General features: G+C 36.3%; 1 protein-coding gene across 8 annotated transcripts in view; it reads right to left on the bottom strand.

The window, feature by feature from the left end:
- Positions 1-2,646: 2,646 nt before the first annotated feature.
- The window catches only part of LOC144978432 (uncharacterized), a 130,398-nt gene continuing 113,463 nt past the window's right edge, over positions 2,647-19,581 (bottom strand). For all 8 annotated transcript variants that reach the window (XM_078924484.1, XM_078924482.1, XM_078924486.1 and 5 more), the window contains exons 3-5: positions 13,846-14,086; positions 9,850-9,975; positions 2,647-4,807 (exon numbers count right to left, since the gene is read on the bottom strand). In XM_078924484.1, the coding sequence (XP_078780610.1) occupies positions 4,270-4,807; positions 9,850-9,975; positions 13,846-14,086 (905 nt within the window). In that variant the 3' untranslated portion in view covers positions 2,647-4,269. The remainder of the gene's footprint in view (positions 4,808-9,849; positions 9,976-13,845; positions 14,087-19,581) is intronic.

Raw genomic sequence — 19,581 nt, 5'->3', positions numbered from 1 at the left:
ACAACCTCATTGCCTTTTTTGTATAGTTAATACTAGCATCTTATCTTTCTCATTCTATTTAAAGCATCTTCGTTGCGCTCTCAAAAAATAAATTAAAAATTAAAATTCTCTTTATTCATCCCATAGGGGACATTTGTCTCTAGTGTCTATTATTCCAAGTGGAAGACTGGAATATCCCTGGCGTCAGCTACAATGCAGCGCCGCAAATTGAGCTAGGGCGAGGTGGCTTGTTCAAGGCCACACAGCGCAGCGGCGTGTGATCGAACTCGGTATCTTTCGGGTATGAAACAACACCGTACCACTGAGCCACGCTGTCCCACAATCGAACTTTGCCTTACGACTTTGAGTCCAAACTTGTCAAAAATCCGAGTCAAGATATTTCAAAGAAGTTGTCCATTTAGGACTCATTGTAATCCATTGCTTAAGGGAGGACAGATTCCTGGCCAAAACGTTAAAAAAGGCATATTGTAAATATACTCTTGTACAGATCTAGAATAAGCACCAAGGACTCGATGGAGACTGATTTAGTAATAAATTTGCTACAAAATGTTGGTAATAATAGTTAAGAATAGTTTATTGCCCTATTTGACATACTGACTTTAATCAGTTTCCGTTGTATTCCTTTGAGATTTAGACAGTCATTATTTTTTTTTTATTCAAGCCACCATCGCCACCGAATACCACGATCATCATAATCATAAATAACGTCACCATCATCATTTTCATTCTCTTCAGCATTATCTTCCTCCTCCTCCTCCGCCTCCTCCTCCTCCTCCTCCTCCTCCTCCTCCTCCTCATCATCATCATCATCATCATCATCATCATCATCGTCGTCATCATTAACATCATCTTCCTCATCACCACCATAATATTATTGAATAACGTCCATAATGAAGGTGGTAATAAATAACATTTGAATGTAAATACCAATACACAACAAAACCAAAAAGACGTTCCATCAATTTTTACAATAATGGAAAGCTTCGCGCTTATAATAAACCTGTTGCAATCACTGTTTAAAACATGAAAAGAAAACTGTGAAACCACAAAGACAGTGACTCAATTTTACTTAGGTCACCACAGTAATATTATCATTCTTCAAACCTTTTCGATAAAATATTGCAACGACGCCTGCTTATAAGATTGGAAAATCAATATCAAATCTGCTTAATTACATTTCACAAGACACACAGTGCGCCCGCCGTATCCTATAAATATCAAATGATCAGCATGGATATATGGCACGTGACAAGTACATCATATTTATAAGAACAATGAGGAATATTATTAATATTGTGCACCCATCACAAGATTCTGCCATATATCGCATGGTACAAAAAAAAGCGCATAGTTAATGGAAAACTGCAATAACTCTCTCAATTTTAAGACCACATCTTTGAAATTTGAGAATAAAAACGTTCACTGGTAAAGTAGGCGCACTGCTGGTTTGAGATTCGCATCGTAATTGTTGCCGAAGTGGCGACATAAACCTACCATTTCAAAATATTTTGTAGGAAATTACACTTCTAAGTTAGGATTTCCGATTTTTACGCACATTATCTTGCGATTTTATTGAAATGCCTATCTGAAGCATTTTTCCTACCATTCTATTACTCAACCAGTTAGGGTTGTAAAATTTGGAAATGGGCTTTGGCCTTAGTTGATGTTGGTTTTTGTTTCAATTCGGTTAATCTATTATTTAAATTGATTGAGTTGTAACGTTACTACACGCGCCTTTTTTTTTTAGTAAACCAAAGTGTACTCTTCTAGCGGAAAAGCTGATCATGTGATTTCTGTTACACAAAACGTCCGACATTTGAGATTATTTTCAATAGCTAAACAAACAATCTTATAATTCTCAAGAGAATTTTTTCTGCTTCAAACATATTCTTGCGTGGCACTTTCTCAGCGTTTGAATAATATTCAAATAAAAACAAAAGTTATCCAATCTAAATTAAGAGCCATATTTGTTCAAAATTATTTTTTAATCTGTGAATTTTGTGTTAAAAGTAATCAAGTGGACTTTCACTGCAAGACACAGATCTCGATAACTCAGTTGGAAGAGGTGTCGCCAGGAAACAGGAGGGGTCTTTCTCTGTCTCTGGTGAAGTCGAGGTTGATTTTTTCTCTCTCTTCTCTTAACCCCTTTGTCCACTCATCAGTAGTTGGGTACTCGTGTCTGTTCAATGCAGCGGAAAGTACGTTGCAATAGACTGGCGTCCTATTAAAATGGTAGCAATAATTTAACGTCAGTTTATCTCTACACACCCGGGATAACCTCCGGTTCCATGGACCATATGGCGCCTGAGGGGACTAATTGTTATTTCGAACTTTACCTTAAGGCTTAGATTTTTAAGGACATCTAGTCGTATATTAAAGAGCGCGTAATAGGGTATACAGACCTATCGGAGTAATAAGCTCCATCAATAAGTATCTATTTTAACTTGTCACACTAAAATCAGGTCTTTTACTCCGACGATTATAGATTTAGAAATTCTCTCCCTCTCTCTCTCTCTCTCTCTCTCTCTCTCTCTCTCTCTCTCTCTCTTATCTCTGTGTATTCTTTCATCTTTATCACTCTCTTTTTCTCTTTTCATTTAACATAGTCTCTCTGTTCCGATCAACATCAATACCACGGACACAGCATTTAAGTTACACCAATTTTATTTACAAAATGAAATCATATTAAGTAAACAATAAACAAAAACCTCAACCAAGTTTTCCCCTGAACCTCATCATGAATTGAAGTAATAACGATAAAAATAAAACAAAACAATTTGGGCATTTCCCCATCCGCTGTTGGTGTTGGACTTCATTACATGAGGAATCAAGGCTTGTCATACGACATAACGTAAAGACAATTTACCCTTCGGCTGCTAAACCTCAGCCACAGACTCCAGAGTTGACTAGATTGCATTTAAGTAAGATGTAACGTAAATGTGACTACGTCGTCTTAATACTACTGGAAAAGTAGAGGGCGGTGGGGGCTGCCTGAAACCTGGGATCGTGAAAATACTAACGAAAGAGTGATAATGGAGAGGCTTCGGATAGGAACATTTTTGTTCTTATCTGAAGCTTCTCATAATCACTCTTTCCTTAATACTACTTCAACATTCGATCAATTAAGATGACCCATAGTTTGTCAAAATATGGTTATCTTTATCAGTCGATATTAAATCTAAACGTTTTCTGGCTGAAAAAAAAGTTTCCCAGGGTACGTCACTGTAATGCCAACACCAAACAGAGAGACTTTGAAATATGCCACAATACGAGTCCTGTGGGCTCAGGGTATTGACTTTGGCCAGATGTTACATAAATCAAAATTAATTCTGATACCCAGAGACTGTTTTGTTTTCGGCAATGCATGAGATCTTGACATAAAAGAAATAAAAACATATTTCTGGAGCAATATGGTATAATGGGATATCATTAATTTTCCCTGTTTTCTGTCTTTGAATACTTTCTCTGTTGCCTCAGCGCCTACGCAGACTTTAAAAGCAACTGTCCAATTAATTGCCATTTGAGAATAACGTAGTTCTATTATTTAAAATAAAACAGGTTTGCCTACAACCAAAACCCACCTTCCAAACCTTCATATCCGCTTCATTTTGACCCAGTGGTAAGAGAGTAAAAAAGAGCAACTCACCAGGAAGTATAAATTAATATTAATTCACCGTTACGAAAACTACCGCCATTTAACTCGTTAGTCAAACCCTTGCAATTTTAATCGCATAAAAATAAATAAATAGCCCTGCTGCTTTGGTTAAGTCCCCCCCCCTCCCTTAATTTAAGTAATGATTGTGTTTGCAATAAAGAGATTAGTCCAGGTTTCTTAATCCCGTGTAATCTCAATAGATTAACAAGGACGTTAACACCAGAAGATACACCTCTGTTGTTTTCACCTTTACATCTAGTTTTGAAGTTTCCAAGTATTGTTGCTTGGAGATAGGAGATGTCCGAATAAAGAACAAATTCACGCTTCTATAAATTTTATTATTGTGTATAAATCCTAACGAAAGTAGAAAAGAGCACGGCTTCCCATGAACCTTGGTCTGGGGTAGTAAACCATCGGCTAACCTTCTATTTACAGGATATTTTTCCCAACTACAAGGCAGAAGCAGGAGGTTGAGGCGGTGGAGGAGGCGGTGGAGGGTGATGGAAAGGAGAGCCAGAGGAGGAGGAAGAGGAAGAAGAGGAGCAGTTGGTTCCCAGAGCTGCAGTAGCGATACTAGCAGCAGCTGCAGCAGCTGCGGCAACGGAGGCGGATTGTCATAAAGAACTAGGAGAAGGACTCCCGTACCCACTGGACACATCATCGCTTAGACTTTGGGTTTGTCTCTTCATCTGGGTTAGAGCGTTGTAACCACCGCTACCCCCGCCATATCCAAATGACGAATTCATAGCCATGGTGGGACCCATTCCGCCAACACCACCAACACCAGCTCCGCCACCGACAAGACCTCCAGCGTGTCCACCCATGCCAATACCAGGACCAACACTTCCACCGCCACCACTTCCAGCGCCAATACCACCAGTATTAAAACCATTTGGAATGCCTAGGTTGTTGTTACTATTACAAATATTGTTGTTTGCTGTGTTGATGTTCCCGCCGCTGTGATTATTATTACTGTGGTTGTTAATATTGTTGTTGCCGTTGTTATTTCCCATGTTGCTGCTGTGATTATTTCCAAGATTGGCCATATTGTTGGCGCCGACAGCCAAGTTGGCGAGCATGAATCGTTCCTCATAGTCAATTTGACACAATATTTTATTGTCTGCCAGGTAAAATCTGTCTCCGACGCAGAACCTATAAGAAGGAATGAGAAAAAAAAATCGATAATAAATAAGAATTCTGATAAATAATGCCACTTTTAAACGAGAATATGCCAATTACTGTGACTCCACTCCTTTCAAATATACCAATTATCTAACTGCCTAAGGGAAAGTTTCCACCCCATTAAAACTGTAAAATTCCTAACATATTGTTCGCTGTTTTCTTTTATTCAAGATTATTCGATACAAAACTCCCTGAAAAGAAGACAGAGTAAAAACTTGGCTGCGACAGAAAAATTATTTATTTATCTTATGTTTTTAATTGGGTCATTTATGACACGCTGTCTCAAAACGGTATTATGTCGGAATAGACCGGACTCCTAAAAGGTAACTTAGAATTAACCTGATAAGAAATACGGACATTGAGTTGTTTTTTGTTGTTGTTTTTTTGCAATGTAAGAAAGTGTATTCATTTTCCACCATAATAACTAGAAATCAGCCCCAAATTTATTCTGTGGCTATAAATTTAACTTCGAGCACCTGGTTCTTACCGACATAATACCGCTTTTAGACGGGTGGGGGAGGCCACATTTTAGAATAGTAAAATCAGTACTCAAACAACAGCAAATAATGAATTATTTTTTAGAATAAGACGGATATTAGAAGAGAGATCAATTTTAATATTTCAAGTTGGGCTTGAAATGGAGGTGAATGACACTCAACTTTACAAAAAGTCTCGAAAAGTCCCAAAGCTGAGATTTTGATAAAAAGTTTGAGACTTTTAGACGAGTTGTGGGAAATTCAATCCATCGATTTTTGATGTGAAGGATTGCTGGCAAATATGTAAAAAAAATGACTTTTGTTAAAGCCTGGCACTATAGACAGTTCGAAGTTGACGTCGCTCAGGTCTTTGTTATTGGTTTTTGCCATCCGCGTTTATGGGTAATTCTCAATAAACTGTATTAACCTGCCTATAAGCGTTCATGGTTGCACAACGTTTTGTGTGTTGGTCCGTTATACTTCCGGACGGCAATATTGTGAGCTTCTTAGCCGAGCGCATACCATATATATGAGTGACATAATTGAAAGCTATCGAATGTATTATAATAGTCACAAAATTGAAGGGATATAGGGCAATATCCACTAAACGTGCTCAAAACGCTTAACAAGGGGTCCCTGACCAACAGCAACACGTAACATGTAGAACGAGACATGACGCCTGTTAGGCGATTACTACAATTTTTTTTTCCGACAGAGACAACGCTGTTAACGGCCAGGTACTCATTTTACACCTGAATACGGCGAGAGAATGAGAGTAAAGAGCCTTTTCCAAGGACTCAACTAACTATGCGTCGAGCCAAGCTCGAACCAAGGACCTTCCGATCCAAAAGCGGGGGTTTCATACCACTAGACCACATAGCCGAACTCATCCTTCAAATCCTCACATCCGCTCCTGCCTTTTCCACCCAGTGGTTAGTTAGATAGAGTAAATACAACAACAACTCACCATGAAATTATGGTAACTAACTAAATTCTCCATTACAAAACAACGACCGCCATTTAACTCGTTTTATCGCTTTTCTGCCTGACTGCTCAAATGCGTAAATGTCCAATTTGCTACCGGAATTGCCTGAGTGCGTTAATCAAGCCCTTGCAACCTTCATCTCTTACAAGGCGATTAGCTCCAACAACTCATTTCCCCTATCAGATTCCACCAAGATACCTGGTCTGTCTTCCCCTACTTCCGGCGGTCTCTAGGATCCCCCCCCCCCCACTCTTCCGCTCAAGATTGCCAATACCGGATTAAAAGGCTGTCCTAATTTAAAACTACAATATATGAATGTCAAAATGGCGAAACACTTTGATGTCTTTGTTTTTGTAATTTACTCTTTTCTGTTGTTTTAAACATACCGGGCCAACTTATATCCAAAACTTTGATGCTTAACATCGTTTTAACATTCACTCTGCAGTAAAATTAATCTCGTAATGGGTTCTCGTATAAGGATAAATTGTCTTTGACTGTCGTGTATGTATGTATGGATGGATGGATGTATGGACGGATGTATGGGTGGATGGATGGATGGATGGATGAATGTATGTATGTATGTATGTATGTATGTATGTATGTATGTATGTATGTATGTATGTATGTATGTATGTATGTATGTATGTATGTATGTATGTATGTATGTATGTATGTATGTATGTATGTGTGTATGTATGTATGTATGTATGTGTGTATGTATGTATGTATGTATGTATGTATGTATGTATGTATGTATAAATGTGTGTATGTATGTATGTATGTATGTATGTAGGCATAGTTGAGTCCTTGGAAAAGACTCTTTACTCACATTCTCTCACCGTACTCAGATGTAAAATGAGTACCTAGCCATTATCAGCGTTGTCTCTGACTGAAAATAATCTATTATCGCCTAACAGGCGTCATGTCTCGTTCCTTATGTTACATGTTGCTGTTAGACAAGGGCCCTTTGTAAAGCGCGTTGAGCATATTTAGTTGATATTGCTCTATATAAAAGCTCAACTTTCGAGTTAAAAAAACAAACTGATATGAGCTTTCATGGAATCAACTTCCGTAATGATGTCTTGTTGATAGGCCAATGTGTTAATCTGATAATGATTTTGCTTTTTTTTTGTTTTGTTATAAGCCCTATTTTGCAGATGGTTGGAAAAGTCCTAGGAATTGAAAAGTAGGAGAAGGAAGGGATATATATATATATATATATATATATATATATATATATATATATATATGTGTGTGTGTGTGTGTGTGTGTGTGTGTGTGTGAGTGTGTGCATATCTATATATGATCTCCCAATAATAACATCATAGTTTATTAATTTCTGCATATTTTCTCAACATTTTAAAGTAAACTTTGCACTTATTTTTCCAAGGGTACTTAAATGTTGAAATACGAAAATATAATGGTATAGATTTAATGGTTTAGATTTATATACGCTTTGAAGCCATTTTTGTTGTTGCTGTTGTGCAAAATAAATTTTTGTTTACAGATTGTCTACTTTTAATGGCAACAACAGCCGGTTATTAACAGTTTATGATGAAATAATTGCCAAAATTTAGAAAATTGTATGTCTGTTTCACTCCATTCTAATAATTCAATTTCCATGAATTTTGCCATTTTATTTGTAAATAGTATGATATTTATTTTTATTCCATTCCTCTTAACGAGACAAAGAAAAATACTAGATGATGAATAAATATCCCGTGTTTCACATGTGAAATGACATAACAGAAATATTCATACGCTGACATTTTTAACACTTTGCGATTGGATAAAAAGCAGAAAAGAATAAAAAAAGTTAGCAAAATTCTATTTTTAGAAACTCCAAATTATTTTATAAGAAACACCTTCGACATGGATTGGTGTTGACATGGACGGACAATAAAATTTTACGTTACATTCTCTGCTTTTTTTTCTCCTCAATTTTGTTAAATCAAACCGCATTATTGAAGAAAATTGTCATCATTATTGAGATGACAATGAATCATAAATAATAATAAATGTGTGTCCGGTTTGATGGGTGTGAGATGCTCATTCTCGCGAAGGTACAGATCTGTAATTTGACATTATCTCTCTAACGGCCAGTATCGTTAAATATTTCCCCTCGCTGATCTACGGTGCTGTAGATAAATCAATTCAAAATCATTGTTAGAAGTAATCCAGTCGGGATAGAAAATAAAAATTCGATACTAGTGGTGTCGACTGTCATGACGTCACAATATGTTTATTCTTATGACTCGTATTACATATAATTCTTTTTTTTTTCTGGGTGCGATTTATTGTCTTTCTCACAATAAAAGACTCATAATAGGTGATGGTGTTATATTTCTCCATTTAATATTCTTGAATTCTCTAAGGGGAGGTAATGTTGGTGTTTAAATAAGGAGACTGGCCGAAATCGAGAACTCATTGACCTCAGATTTCCACCCACGGGTCAATATAATTCCCAATTTGTCAAAATTAATGTATTACTTTATTTTCTCACTTTTAACATACACACACACACACACACACAATATATATATATATATATATATATATATATATATATATAATATATATTAGATAGTAAGACAGATAGGTAGAAAGATATATAGATAGACGAATAAAATATTTCAAGTATAATTATGGTCAACTTCTACAATATTGTTTCGAGCATTCGCTCTGCTCTCATCAGGAAGTGAAATTGAAAGTCTTCCTGATGAGAGCGAATGCTCGAAACAATATTGTAGAAGTTGATCATAATTATACTTGAAATATTGTATAAATAGCTGCTTTTATATAAAAAAAAGTTGAGCACTATTATTTCATGGTTTTCGTTTTTATAATGTATAGATAGACGAATATATAGATTTTCAATGAAATAGACCGTTAGATAAGTAGAAACGGTTTGATCACTCTGAATATTACAAACAGCAGCAAGACTAAGTGGTTGATACATCTCTTTCGTTATCTAAACCGGGAAAAATCCGAGGACTTTTAATTCTTCAGGAGTCAACGAGGGCTAAATTTTACTCTGAACTTGTACATGGTGTATTACATACGTATTTCACAAGGAGAGCAGTAAACAGCAACCCGGGCGTTCTGTTCCCTTGGTAAAAATAGGCCATGTATGGGGGGCCGATAGCTCAGTTGGTAGAGCATGCACTTCACAATAAAAGGGACCGAGATTGATCCTGGCTGCAGTCGAGATTTTTTTTCAGACACCCCCTACCACTCCCCTGTCTATCCAGCAGTGATTGGGTAGCTAGCTGGGTCTGTTAGATCTGACGTAAAGTACTTTGTGATGGACTAACGTCCTATCAAAAGGGTAGCAAGCAATTGCTATTGTCCGTTTCACGCTACAGAACCCGGGATAAACCCCGGCTCCATGTTCCTAATAGCTCTGAAGGACCACTATGGAGTTATTTTCGTTTAGGTTATAAGAGAAATTGAGATTGGATAGACATGGATCCCGTTGTAAATGAGTAAACGTCTCGAACACCTCTTTGTCTTGTTTGTATAATGGTATAATAATTTCTGGTGTCACTGACCTGTGGAGACATTGTTGGCAAGCAAAACACTCGAGGTGGTAAACATTTGTCTTCGCCCTCATCACCATCTCAAAAGCTGGAATCATTTTCTTGCAAGCTGCACAGTAACCCGTATTTCCGAATAACCTGGGGAGAAGAATGAAAAAGAGAATAAATTGTTAGTAAAATATGGCAAGAAAACAAAACAAATAAAACAAAAACAAAACAGAACCAAAAAAAGTCAACAAAAGTAGAAAAGTCATCAGAAACGAAATCCCCCTGGATCCCACTTTTCACAAAACAAACATTACAGTCACAATTGGGGAATATGTACATTTTATTGTACTCTGGAAAATGTGACCATAAAAACAAAACAAAAACAAAACAGAACCAGAAAAAAATCAACAAAAGTAGAAAAGTCATCAGAAACGAAATCCCCCTGGATCCCACTTTTCACAAAACAAACATTACAGTCACAATTGGGGAATATGTACATTTTATCGTACTCTGGAAAATGTGACCATAAAAACAAAACAAAAACAACAAAAAAACCCGATTAAAAATTTTGTCCAGAAAACTTGTCGTTTAAATATCAATCGATCAATATGAACCTCATCTTTTCAAAAAGTCTCTAGCCTGGGACTTCCTTTGACAAGATGGGTACATTGAAAAGAAAACCATTGAGATTTTCTAAAGCGCTCTATCTACTAAATGTGCTTAAAGCGATTTACAAGGGGTCCCTGGCCAACAGCAACACTTAAGATATTAGGACGGGACATGACGTCTGTAAGACGATACCGTTTTTTCGGACAGAGATAACGCTGTTAACGGCCAGGTACTCATTTTACACCTGAGTACGGTGAGAGAATATGAGTAGGTAAAGAGCCTTTTCCAAGGACTCAACTATGCGCCGAGCGAGGCTCGAACCCAGGACCTTCCGATCCGAAAGCGAATTTAATACCACTAAATCACATAGCCACACATTTTAATCGATCGATATTTGAAGAATGAATTTCTGACCAGAAAGGCAGTATCTAGGTCTATTGTTTGATGTCCATGAAAAAGGGAGTCGTCAATAGGAAATATTTTACCCAGTTTACCACATTTTTAAAAGCTGGCATGCGGTGAAATATAAATAAATAGATTGGACATGTATATATATATATATATATATATATATATATATATATATATATATATATATTATTCGTCTATCTATATATCTTTCTATCTAATATGTATATATATATATAATATATATATATATATATATATATATATATATATATATATATATATATATATATATATATATATATATATATATATATATAAATGAGGAGCTGACTTTCAAAACGTCCTAAGTCACATCGATAGAAAATGAGTTAACAATCTCTAGGTGTCTTTTGGAGTCCATAGAATCATCGGAGAAAATTTAGAGTTTCAAATATATATATAATATATATATATATATATATATATATATATATATATATATATATATATATCAACGACGCAATTTTTGCCAATGAATTGTTGCTCTTGTTTGACATTTTGATAACTATAGCTATAAGTTGTGTATTGATTTGATTATAAAAACACGGGAATTTCATTTAGCGCTGGACGTGCTCAAAACGTTTTAAAAGGGTCACTATCCAAAAGCAACACAAAACATGTAGGACGAGGCGATATTCCATTATTTTCGACAGAAAACAAGGTTGTTTCCGGCCAGTTACTCATTTAAAGATGAGTATCGTAAAAATATGAGTATCGTAAAAATATGAGTAAAGATACTATTCCAACGATTTAATTTTGCGGCGCGCAGGGCGGGACTCAAACCAGAGATTTGCGTGTCCGAAGTCGAGTGTCATAGCACAGAAACATCAGCTTAATAATAAAGATTTACTTCAGATACGGAACTCTGGCCTGGGACGGCAAAACTATGGGACAAACCACCAAAACTCTTACGGCAAAATAAAAATAAACGAAATTTCGTCGTCAGAATTCGATCCACGGACTTTCGACCAAAGACGAGAGTGTAACCACTTTGTCATCGGCTCGCGAATGTCATGGATAAGAAATCACTTTAGGTTTCAAGACAAAATCCGGATTTATGATTATTTAGAGAAAAAATAGGAGTTATTAATATACCATCGTTTACAGAAACTGATCGTATTTGAAGTCGGCGCCTGAATCTAACCAATGTACAGGTACGTGTGTACTATACAGAACCTCCGCAAGAAGAAGAAATAGTTTTTTAAAAATATCATTAGCTATTCATTTCATTAAAACAATATGTGAAAATATGGGGCGAGAAGATGAGTTCGTCATTTTAATCAATTCATTTAAAGCGAGCTATATATAGACTAACAGGGATTTGTTGTATAATTTGTTTAATTTATCATTATGAACAAAATTAATTATTGTTTAACAAAAAGTGTGAAAAATATGACAACAGATGAAAGAAATATTGGTTGGATTGGGGGGGGGGGGGGGGGGTGGTGGAGGTAGAAGAATAAAATGACAGATGAATATATTAACCAAGTTTATGACCAAGCTGACAAAATTCATTATGATTTCAAATTAAATACCAACAATGAATCGAAAATGATGCAGTGACGCAAGTAATCTTGGATTTCATCTGGGAAATTGAAATTAGTCATTGAAAGAATTCCCCGTAAATGTAATGAATTCTTTGACGGAAAATCAATAATTTCATCAGGGAATTCGGAGATTTTATACTATATTGTCATTTTAAATTACGGATGAATGCAATATCAGAAGAATAATGATTATCCGCTCCTTCAATTTTCAGAGAAAATAGGTGAACTCTTCATAAAACGAATGCAAAGAAATTAAAATATTCCACAATAAAGTTTATGGCCTCAATCTCTCTTTACCAGAACGGCATTTGTTAATAGCTGAAGATAAAGGGTGAGTCTGAGAATCTCACTGTTCCATCTGTTCTTGTTTTTGGACTTTTTATTCTTAATTCACCATGCTTTTATTATTTTTGGACGTTTTTTCTTATTTCACAATGCATTTTTATTATATATCTCGACGTTTTTCTTATTTCACAATGCAGTTCTATTATTTTTGGATGTGCTTTTCTTATTTATAATACACTTTATTTTATCTTTTTTTTGGGTGGGGGGGGGGACCTTTGAATCTTATTTGACAATATACTTCGATTATTTTTAAAAATCCAAATTCACCATACACTTTTACTGGACTTAGTTTCAAATAGTCACATTAATCTAAATTTCGTCTTGATTAAAATTGCAGCATCCAAGAATGACACGTGTTGTGTTCTCTTAGAAAATAAAAAAAAACGTGATACCAGGCACAATGATTGCTCTTTTAATGAATTAGATTTATCTCTGTTTTGTTCGCTATTAGAAGGGAGCGGGGATAGGATATTCCGAATGAGTATTCTATATTTTATAACCTCTTATTTGAAACTTGTAAAAATGGAGCCCAATCAAATGCTTTGATATTGATGTTAAATTGTGTGTCTTACTGATTTATTGCAGTCCGCCTCCAAATCACCCGACTGGGACGCCTCGGCATTTTCCCTACTTCTATTGATGAATTCTCTCCATTGTTCTCTATCCTTTGCAGAGGGCTGTAGGTCTGCACAATCTTTTTGGTCTGCCTCGATGTTTGTCTTGACATGACTGTATATATTATATAACTTTAATGTCCTTATTTTGGCCCTTTTGGTGTTAATCTCTTTTCTTTTTTTTTTCTAGTTCATTCCGACGTAAAACCCGAATGACACGGTGAATCACGAATATAATCTCTTAAAACAACCAAAATAAACCCCGCACACATAAGCTGACTTTTGTTATTTGCGAAATTATCGAAATAAAACTGGGTGGTAACATTTCAGGAAAGAAAACCGCATATAACCCCCCCCCCCCCAAATATAGATATAGAATATAGAGATAGAAGACATCTATCAAAACTTTTATTTTTCAATAAAACTCTCTACTGTACAGTATACTAATTACATACCTTAGGTAGTCTCTGCGGCAAAGAAGTAGATTGGCCTTACTGAAGAGTGTTGAGCCGACTTCCCCTAGTCTGCAGTCACAGCAGGAACATTTCAAGCAATCCTCATGCCAGTAATGCTCCATAGCCTTCAGATAGAATCTCTCTGTGATGGTCTTCTTACACGCCATGCACTCCTGAGACGGAGGTTTGAGTCCTGTCTGCCCCCCGGGGCTGGGCACGTCTCCAGCCATGGGTAAGGGACCTGAAGAAGAAAAAAAAAGGAAAGAAAAATTGATTTTTTTATTCGACCGGAAAGGCTTGGTGAGAGTATTCCTGGGATTTTTAGACTTGGCCCCCAATTATGTCTAAATAAAAGATAAGTTTTTAGAAATCAAACAATAGCCTTTCTTGAGTGAGCGAAACGTTTGATGTTGAATATTTTTCGACTTCGTTGGAGATCTCCAAGGAGTCTTATATTTCGACATGGAGAGACATATTCTGTCTTTAATATCTTATCGTAGACTTTTTCTCAATGTTAAAAACTGAAAATGGTTTATATAAATTTTAAGAAATTGATTGTATTTAAAAAACAAAGAGAGGAACCGCTAATTGGAATCGATTCAATGCAAGTACTTCCACTTCATTGTCATAATCGCGAATCGGTAGGCCGTCATTCAAACTGAAAAAACAACAACCTTCAATTCAAACCGATAAAACCTTTTCAAACCGACACGTACCTATCTGCAGACCTATAGACTCATCAATAAAGCCATACACATAGAACCAATATCTCCTATTTTTTTAAACTCCAAATTAATCGAATTCCAATCACCGTAATCATTCCGACATTAAACCGTTTCAAGACGAGGGGTCACATTTAAATCCACAACCAGAAATAAATATTTGTCTGGTGCTAGAATCTCATTTTTCACCATTTTCTTACGGAGTTAAAAGGTAAAATTAAATGTCATAGTATTGTGATCGTTTCAATCTTAAATTCACTATCGGGGCATCGGGTTCAGCCCGATATAATACCCATCTGAGACGATTATTGGTCACTGATATGAAAAGATCTCAAATAAACAGCAAGATAACTCTTACCTCTGAAAAAAAAATATCAAGATTTTAATATATTGTTTAATGTATCCAATACACACAATTAAAATGGTAGGAAACAGGCACTTTGAATCAAAACTACACGAATTCTATCAACAAACTTGGAAGAATTTTGTTTGTGATTGGTGAACAGTAACAGACTATACAATATTATTGTATTGAGTGTTGAGCTTGAATAATAGTTTCCTATTTTTTTCCGATTTGCTCTAGACCCTGTGGGGCTCTAGTGATAATTTAGATTCGTGTGAGGTGTTTTCTGGGATAGGCCTACATTCTCATATTAGACTAGTTAGATGTTGGGCGGAAACTAGGATTTCCGTCATAACCTATCTTTATATCTCTGGGAAATCCAAGGCATTGTTGACCAACGAATCCACGGAGACAGAAGACGCGGAAGCTCAAAATATTACAAAACTCAGGCCAAATGAATGTAAAGAGAATAAATTACACTACGAATATTGAATATGTCACTTATTTATGTGCTAGATATTTAATTCTCTATCTAAATTCATCAATTAATTGACATTGAATACTAATTATATAATTGATAAATTGGATCTATGCACAAAAAAAAGTTACACTGAGCATTTAAAGGATTTTAGAACCTATTAGCTCTTAAACGTAATAAACAAAAATGAATATAACAGCTTCAAAAAATAACAAAATACCAAACACGAAACGTTTCGGGCTCAAAAGCCTTCTTCAGCCAACAACAAAAAACAATAAAGCCATAAATGTTGTTGCCGGCTGAAGAAGGGTTTTGAGCCCGAAACGTTCCGTGTTGGGTATTTTGTTCTTTTTTTTTTTTGAAGCTGTTGTATTAATTTTTGTTTATTACTTTTTACAGTCCACAGCTTCTCTAGCAGTCTAGTATCGCTTTAGCTCTTAAACGATATGATACGATACGATACGATACGAATATAACGAATACATCTCGCGATGCACAAGTTGCACAATAAATGAATCTTGCTGTATTGTATATTACACCTCTGTATATTACACCCCAATCACAATAGTGACGTGCTCTGAGAAAAAAAAAAATTTTTAGAATTTTTTTTTGCCAGAATACTCGTCCTTCAAATATCGTAACAAATAGCTTAAAATGACCCTCATCTTGTCAAAGTCCCAGGTTTGAGAGTTTTTAACAAGACGACAGTCGATCGCTATATGAAGGTCTAGTTTTCTGGTGATTAAAAAAATAAAATAAAGTGTATTGTTGTGGGTTTTTTTTTTTTTTTTTTTTTTTTAGTACAGCAGTCTAGAACCATTAAACCTTCCATACAAGATGGAATCCGGTAGTCCTGATAGTTCAGTTGGTAGAGCACACTCGCTTCACACGTAAAGGGACAGGATCGATCCCTCGTGAAGTCGATATTTTTTTCTGATCCCTCTGTCCACTCAGCTGTAATTAGGTAGCTGAGTCTGAAGGATCTGGCGGAAAGTACTTGGTAATAGACTACCGTCCTAACCAAAGGGTAGCAAGCAATTGCTATTGTCCGTTTCGCGCTATAGAAACCGGGATAAACTCCGGCCTCCTGGCTCGAAAGGACTGAAGGACTCCAAGATGGGAATAAATGATGAAGTATACAAGCATAGTGCGGCCGAAAAGAAAAATGGCGAGGTTTTTCTGAAATATTTCATATAACATAATTTAAAGCGGGTTTGAAAACAAAACGACGACACCCTTTCAATCGATTTGGTTCTATTGAATCGGTACAGTACTCATTTTATATCTGGGTCCGGTGAGAAAATGCGAGTAAAGAGCTTTTCCAATGACATGGCATTCCGCAGACCAAAAGCGATGCCCAGAGCAAACGATGGAGCATATCCTTAGAAAATGCCAGGATGCCTAAGAAGAGCAGTGGCGTGGGGCCATTGGATCGAATGGTGCCAGGCACCGTACCAATCTTTTAAAAATCATTAACATCATAATTTAATTAAAAATAAAACTGAGAAATTTTAACTCCACTGTCTTTCGCCAACTCGCCAACAACATACTGCCTTTTTAGTCTCCACTCTATTCAAGATTCCGAATCACGCACTGCGCCGACTCGTGTGTTGGTGGCATCACTGCACGAATTCGTGAATGAAACACAGTGGTGCAAAGCAATCCGAGCTCCAGTTAATGCTCTATCCTTTAGTATCGCTACAGCTGATTGAGCGAGAAACTGGGACGAATTATACTATCTTCAAATAGCGGAAAAACCTTCGACTTGTGCCAGGATCTGAGAGCTCCACCGTTGGACGTCATAATTAGGGTAACTTCGGCCATCCAAAATATTACATTAACTGTCAAAAACACTGATCATTGTTAAGTTTATTTCTGAGCAGCAAAGAAAAACACATAAAACTTAAAAATATGACATATCAAAATCCCCCTCCCCCCACCCTCTTTTCACGATTATTGAATAAAGTAATTCTTTGCAACACGAAGCATTGGGGACGAAATTACCAACATTTTTCTTGCTTGTAGTGCCGAGTTGATGGTTACGTGTGTATGAGTGTTTATAATTTGTGTCTGTGTGTGTGTGTGTGTGTGTGTGTGTTTGTGCGTGTGTATTTGTGTCAGTCAGAGAAAGAAAGCGAAGATTGTCAACAGTTATACTTTGGTGTGTTTTTTGATTTCTTAAGTACTTAAGTGGAGTGATTTTTTCTTTGTGATGCTTTAAGATCTGAATCTACCTTTTATTTGTGCAATCATTAATCGTATTCCACTGATTTCCATTATTTGAGATATACTTTGAAGTTTTGTTTTGTTAAACAATGAATTGCATTGAATCAAGTTGACTCTTTACTTCACCGACCGTTTGGGAGATCGACATTAGATGACAAATTAGAAATAAAAAGACTAGTTCCTCACCAACCAACTGATTTTGAATTAACACAGGTGTGGAAATCTCGAAAATGCTCTTTTTCAGTGACATGGTATGACAGGCATGAATGGCTCACAGTTAGTTTAGAAAAAAAAACACGTTTCTTTTGTTTTTATTGTCTACTTTTTACAGATACAACAAACACTGACAAATCATGGACATCGATAGGCTATAATGACCTTAACCACTTCCATCGTATTTCTTGACCTCCTGAACGTTGTTTAGCACCCTTAAAAGAGTGAAAAATTTCTTGCGCAATTCAATAAAACAGGAGCGGTTAAAGTCGTTAATGATTCTGTCAATTCACAAAGCTGAAATAGATGCCAAATGCCATTCCAGATTTCAATAAACAAATTATAAAAAGATTTGCAGAGATGAAACATCGCCGTGCAGATTTTCTTTACAAGTACTAAAAGTAAGTAATTTCTGTCATAGGTTTTTTTTCTCTTTTGATTTACATTTATCACATATTGATTGCAATATCTACCAAATCCAATCCTTTAAATGGTTGACAAAGAATAATTACAAAGACCTTTTCACACGGGACTTGTATCTCAGTGTTGTGGCTTGTTGTTTTCATGAATTATCTGTTTTTGTGAGTTTTGTACACTCGTAGAAATCATCGACCCTCCCCCCACCCTTCCAAAAAAGAGAGTTTTTAACATAAGCTCTCTCCTCTTAATCTTGTTCACTGTTTAAGAATTGTTTTTCTTCTTCCAATCATGGCACCACCATATGCCGTCAATACGCCACGCCGCTGAAGAAGAGTCTGATCCACAGTTGCAGTGGAGTGAGTTCGGTGTTGGAGCGACAAGCTATGATGAGACCAAAGCTGGACTGGAACTGAGGACCTTCCGGTCATAATGAGAATAACAAACTACCAGACCAAAAAGCCTCGTATAAAGACAAATCACCCAGATACGGCGGTGCCATGCCAAGAAAATTTTGGTCAGAAAATCCTTCCTTCAAATAACAATCGATTAAACTGATGCTCATTATCATATCAAAAACTCTCAAACCTCGGAAATTTTTTGACATTTGTTTTCTGGCCAATATTTCAAATAAGTGTGTTTTTTTTTTTTAATGTTTCTTTTTTGTCAGACTACGGCATTGCAAGGCTATCATTTCGCCCAGTGGGTGGTAATTTTCACGCGCATGACGATAATAAGAGTCGTAAGATTCAAACTGCTGCCATCATTCATAAATGGTAGATTGTTATTTTTGGGACCCAATACCCCATGACACGTGCGAGTGGCACGTATTTATTTGTAAAGCACGTTCAAGGGAAAGTGTATACACGTATGTTTACACACAAACATACACACACACACACACACGTACGGAGAGAGATGGAGATGGGGGTAGAGAGATAGATAGATAGATAGATAGATAAATAGATAGATACACCGATAGATAGATAGATAGATAGATAGATAGATAGATAGATAGAAAGATAGATAGATAGAAAGATAGATAGATAGATAGATAGATAGATCCATAGAGAGGTGGAGAGGGATAGAGAGAAAAAGAGAAACAGAGAGTAAAAAGGAAAGAAAGAAAGAGAGCGAGAGAGAGAGAGAGAGAGAGAGAGAGAGAGAAAGAAAGAGAGAGAAAGAGGGAGAGATAAAGAGAGAGAGCGAGAAAGAAAGAGAGAGAGCGAGAGAGAGAGAGAGATAGAGATAGAGAGAGAGATAGAGAGAGAGAGAGAAAGAGAGAGGGAGAGAGAATGAGAGGGAGAAAGAAAGAGAGAGAGTGAGTGAGAGAGAGA

This window comes from Berghia stephanieae, chromosome 8 (assembly GCF_034508935.2).
Source record: "Berghia stephanieae isolate SIO BIC M18660-M18661 chromosome 8, UCSD_Bste_1.3, whole genome shotgun sequence".
NCBI lineage: Eukaryota > Metazoa > Mollusca > Gastropoda > Nudibranchia > Aeolidiidae > Berghia > Berghia stephanieae.
Note: the sequence above shows the minus strand (reverse complement) of the source record. Positions and strands in the feature narration are given on the sequence as shown.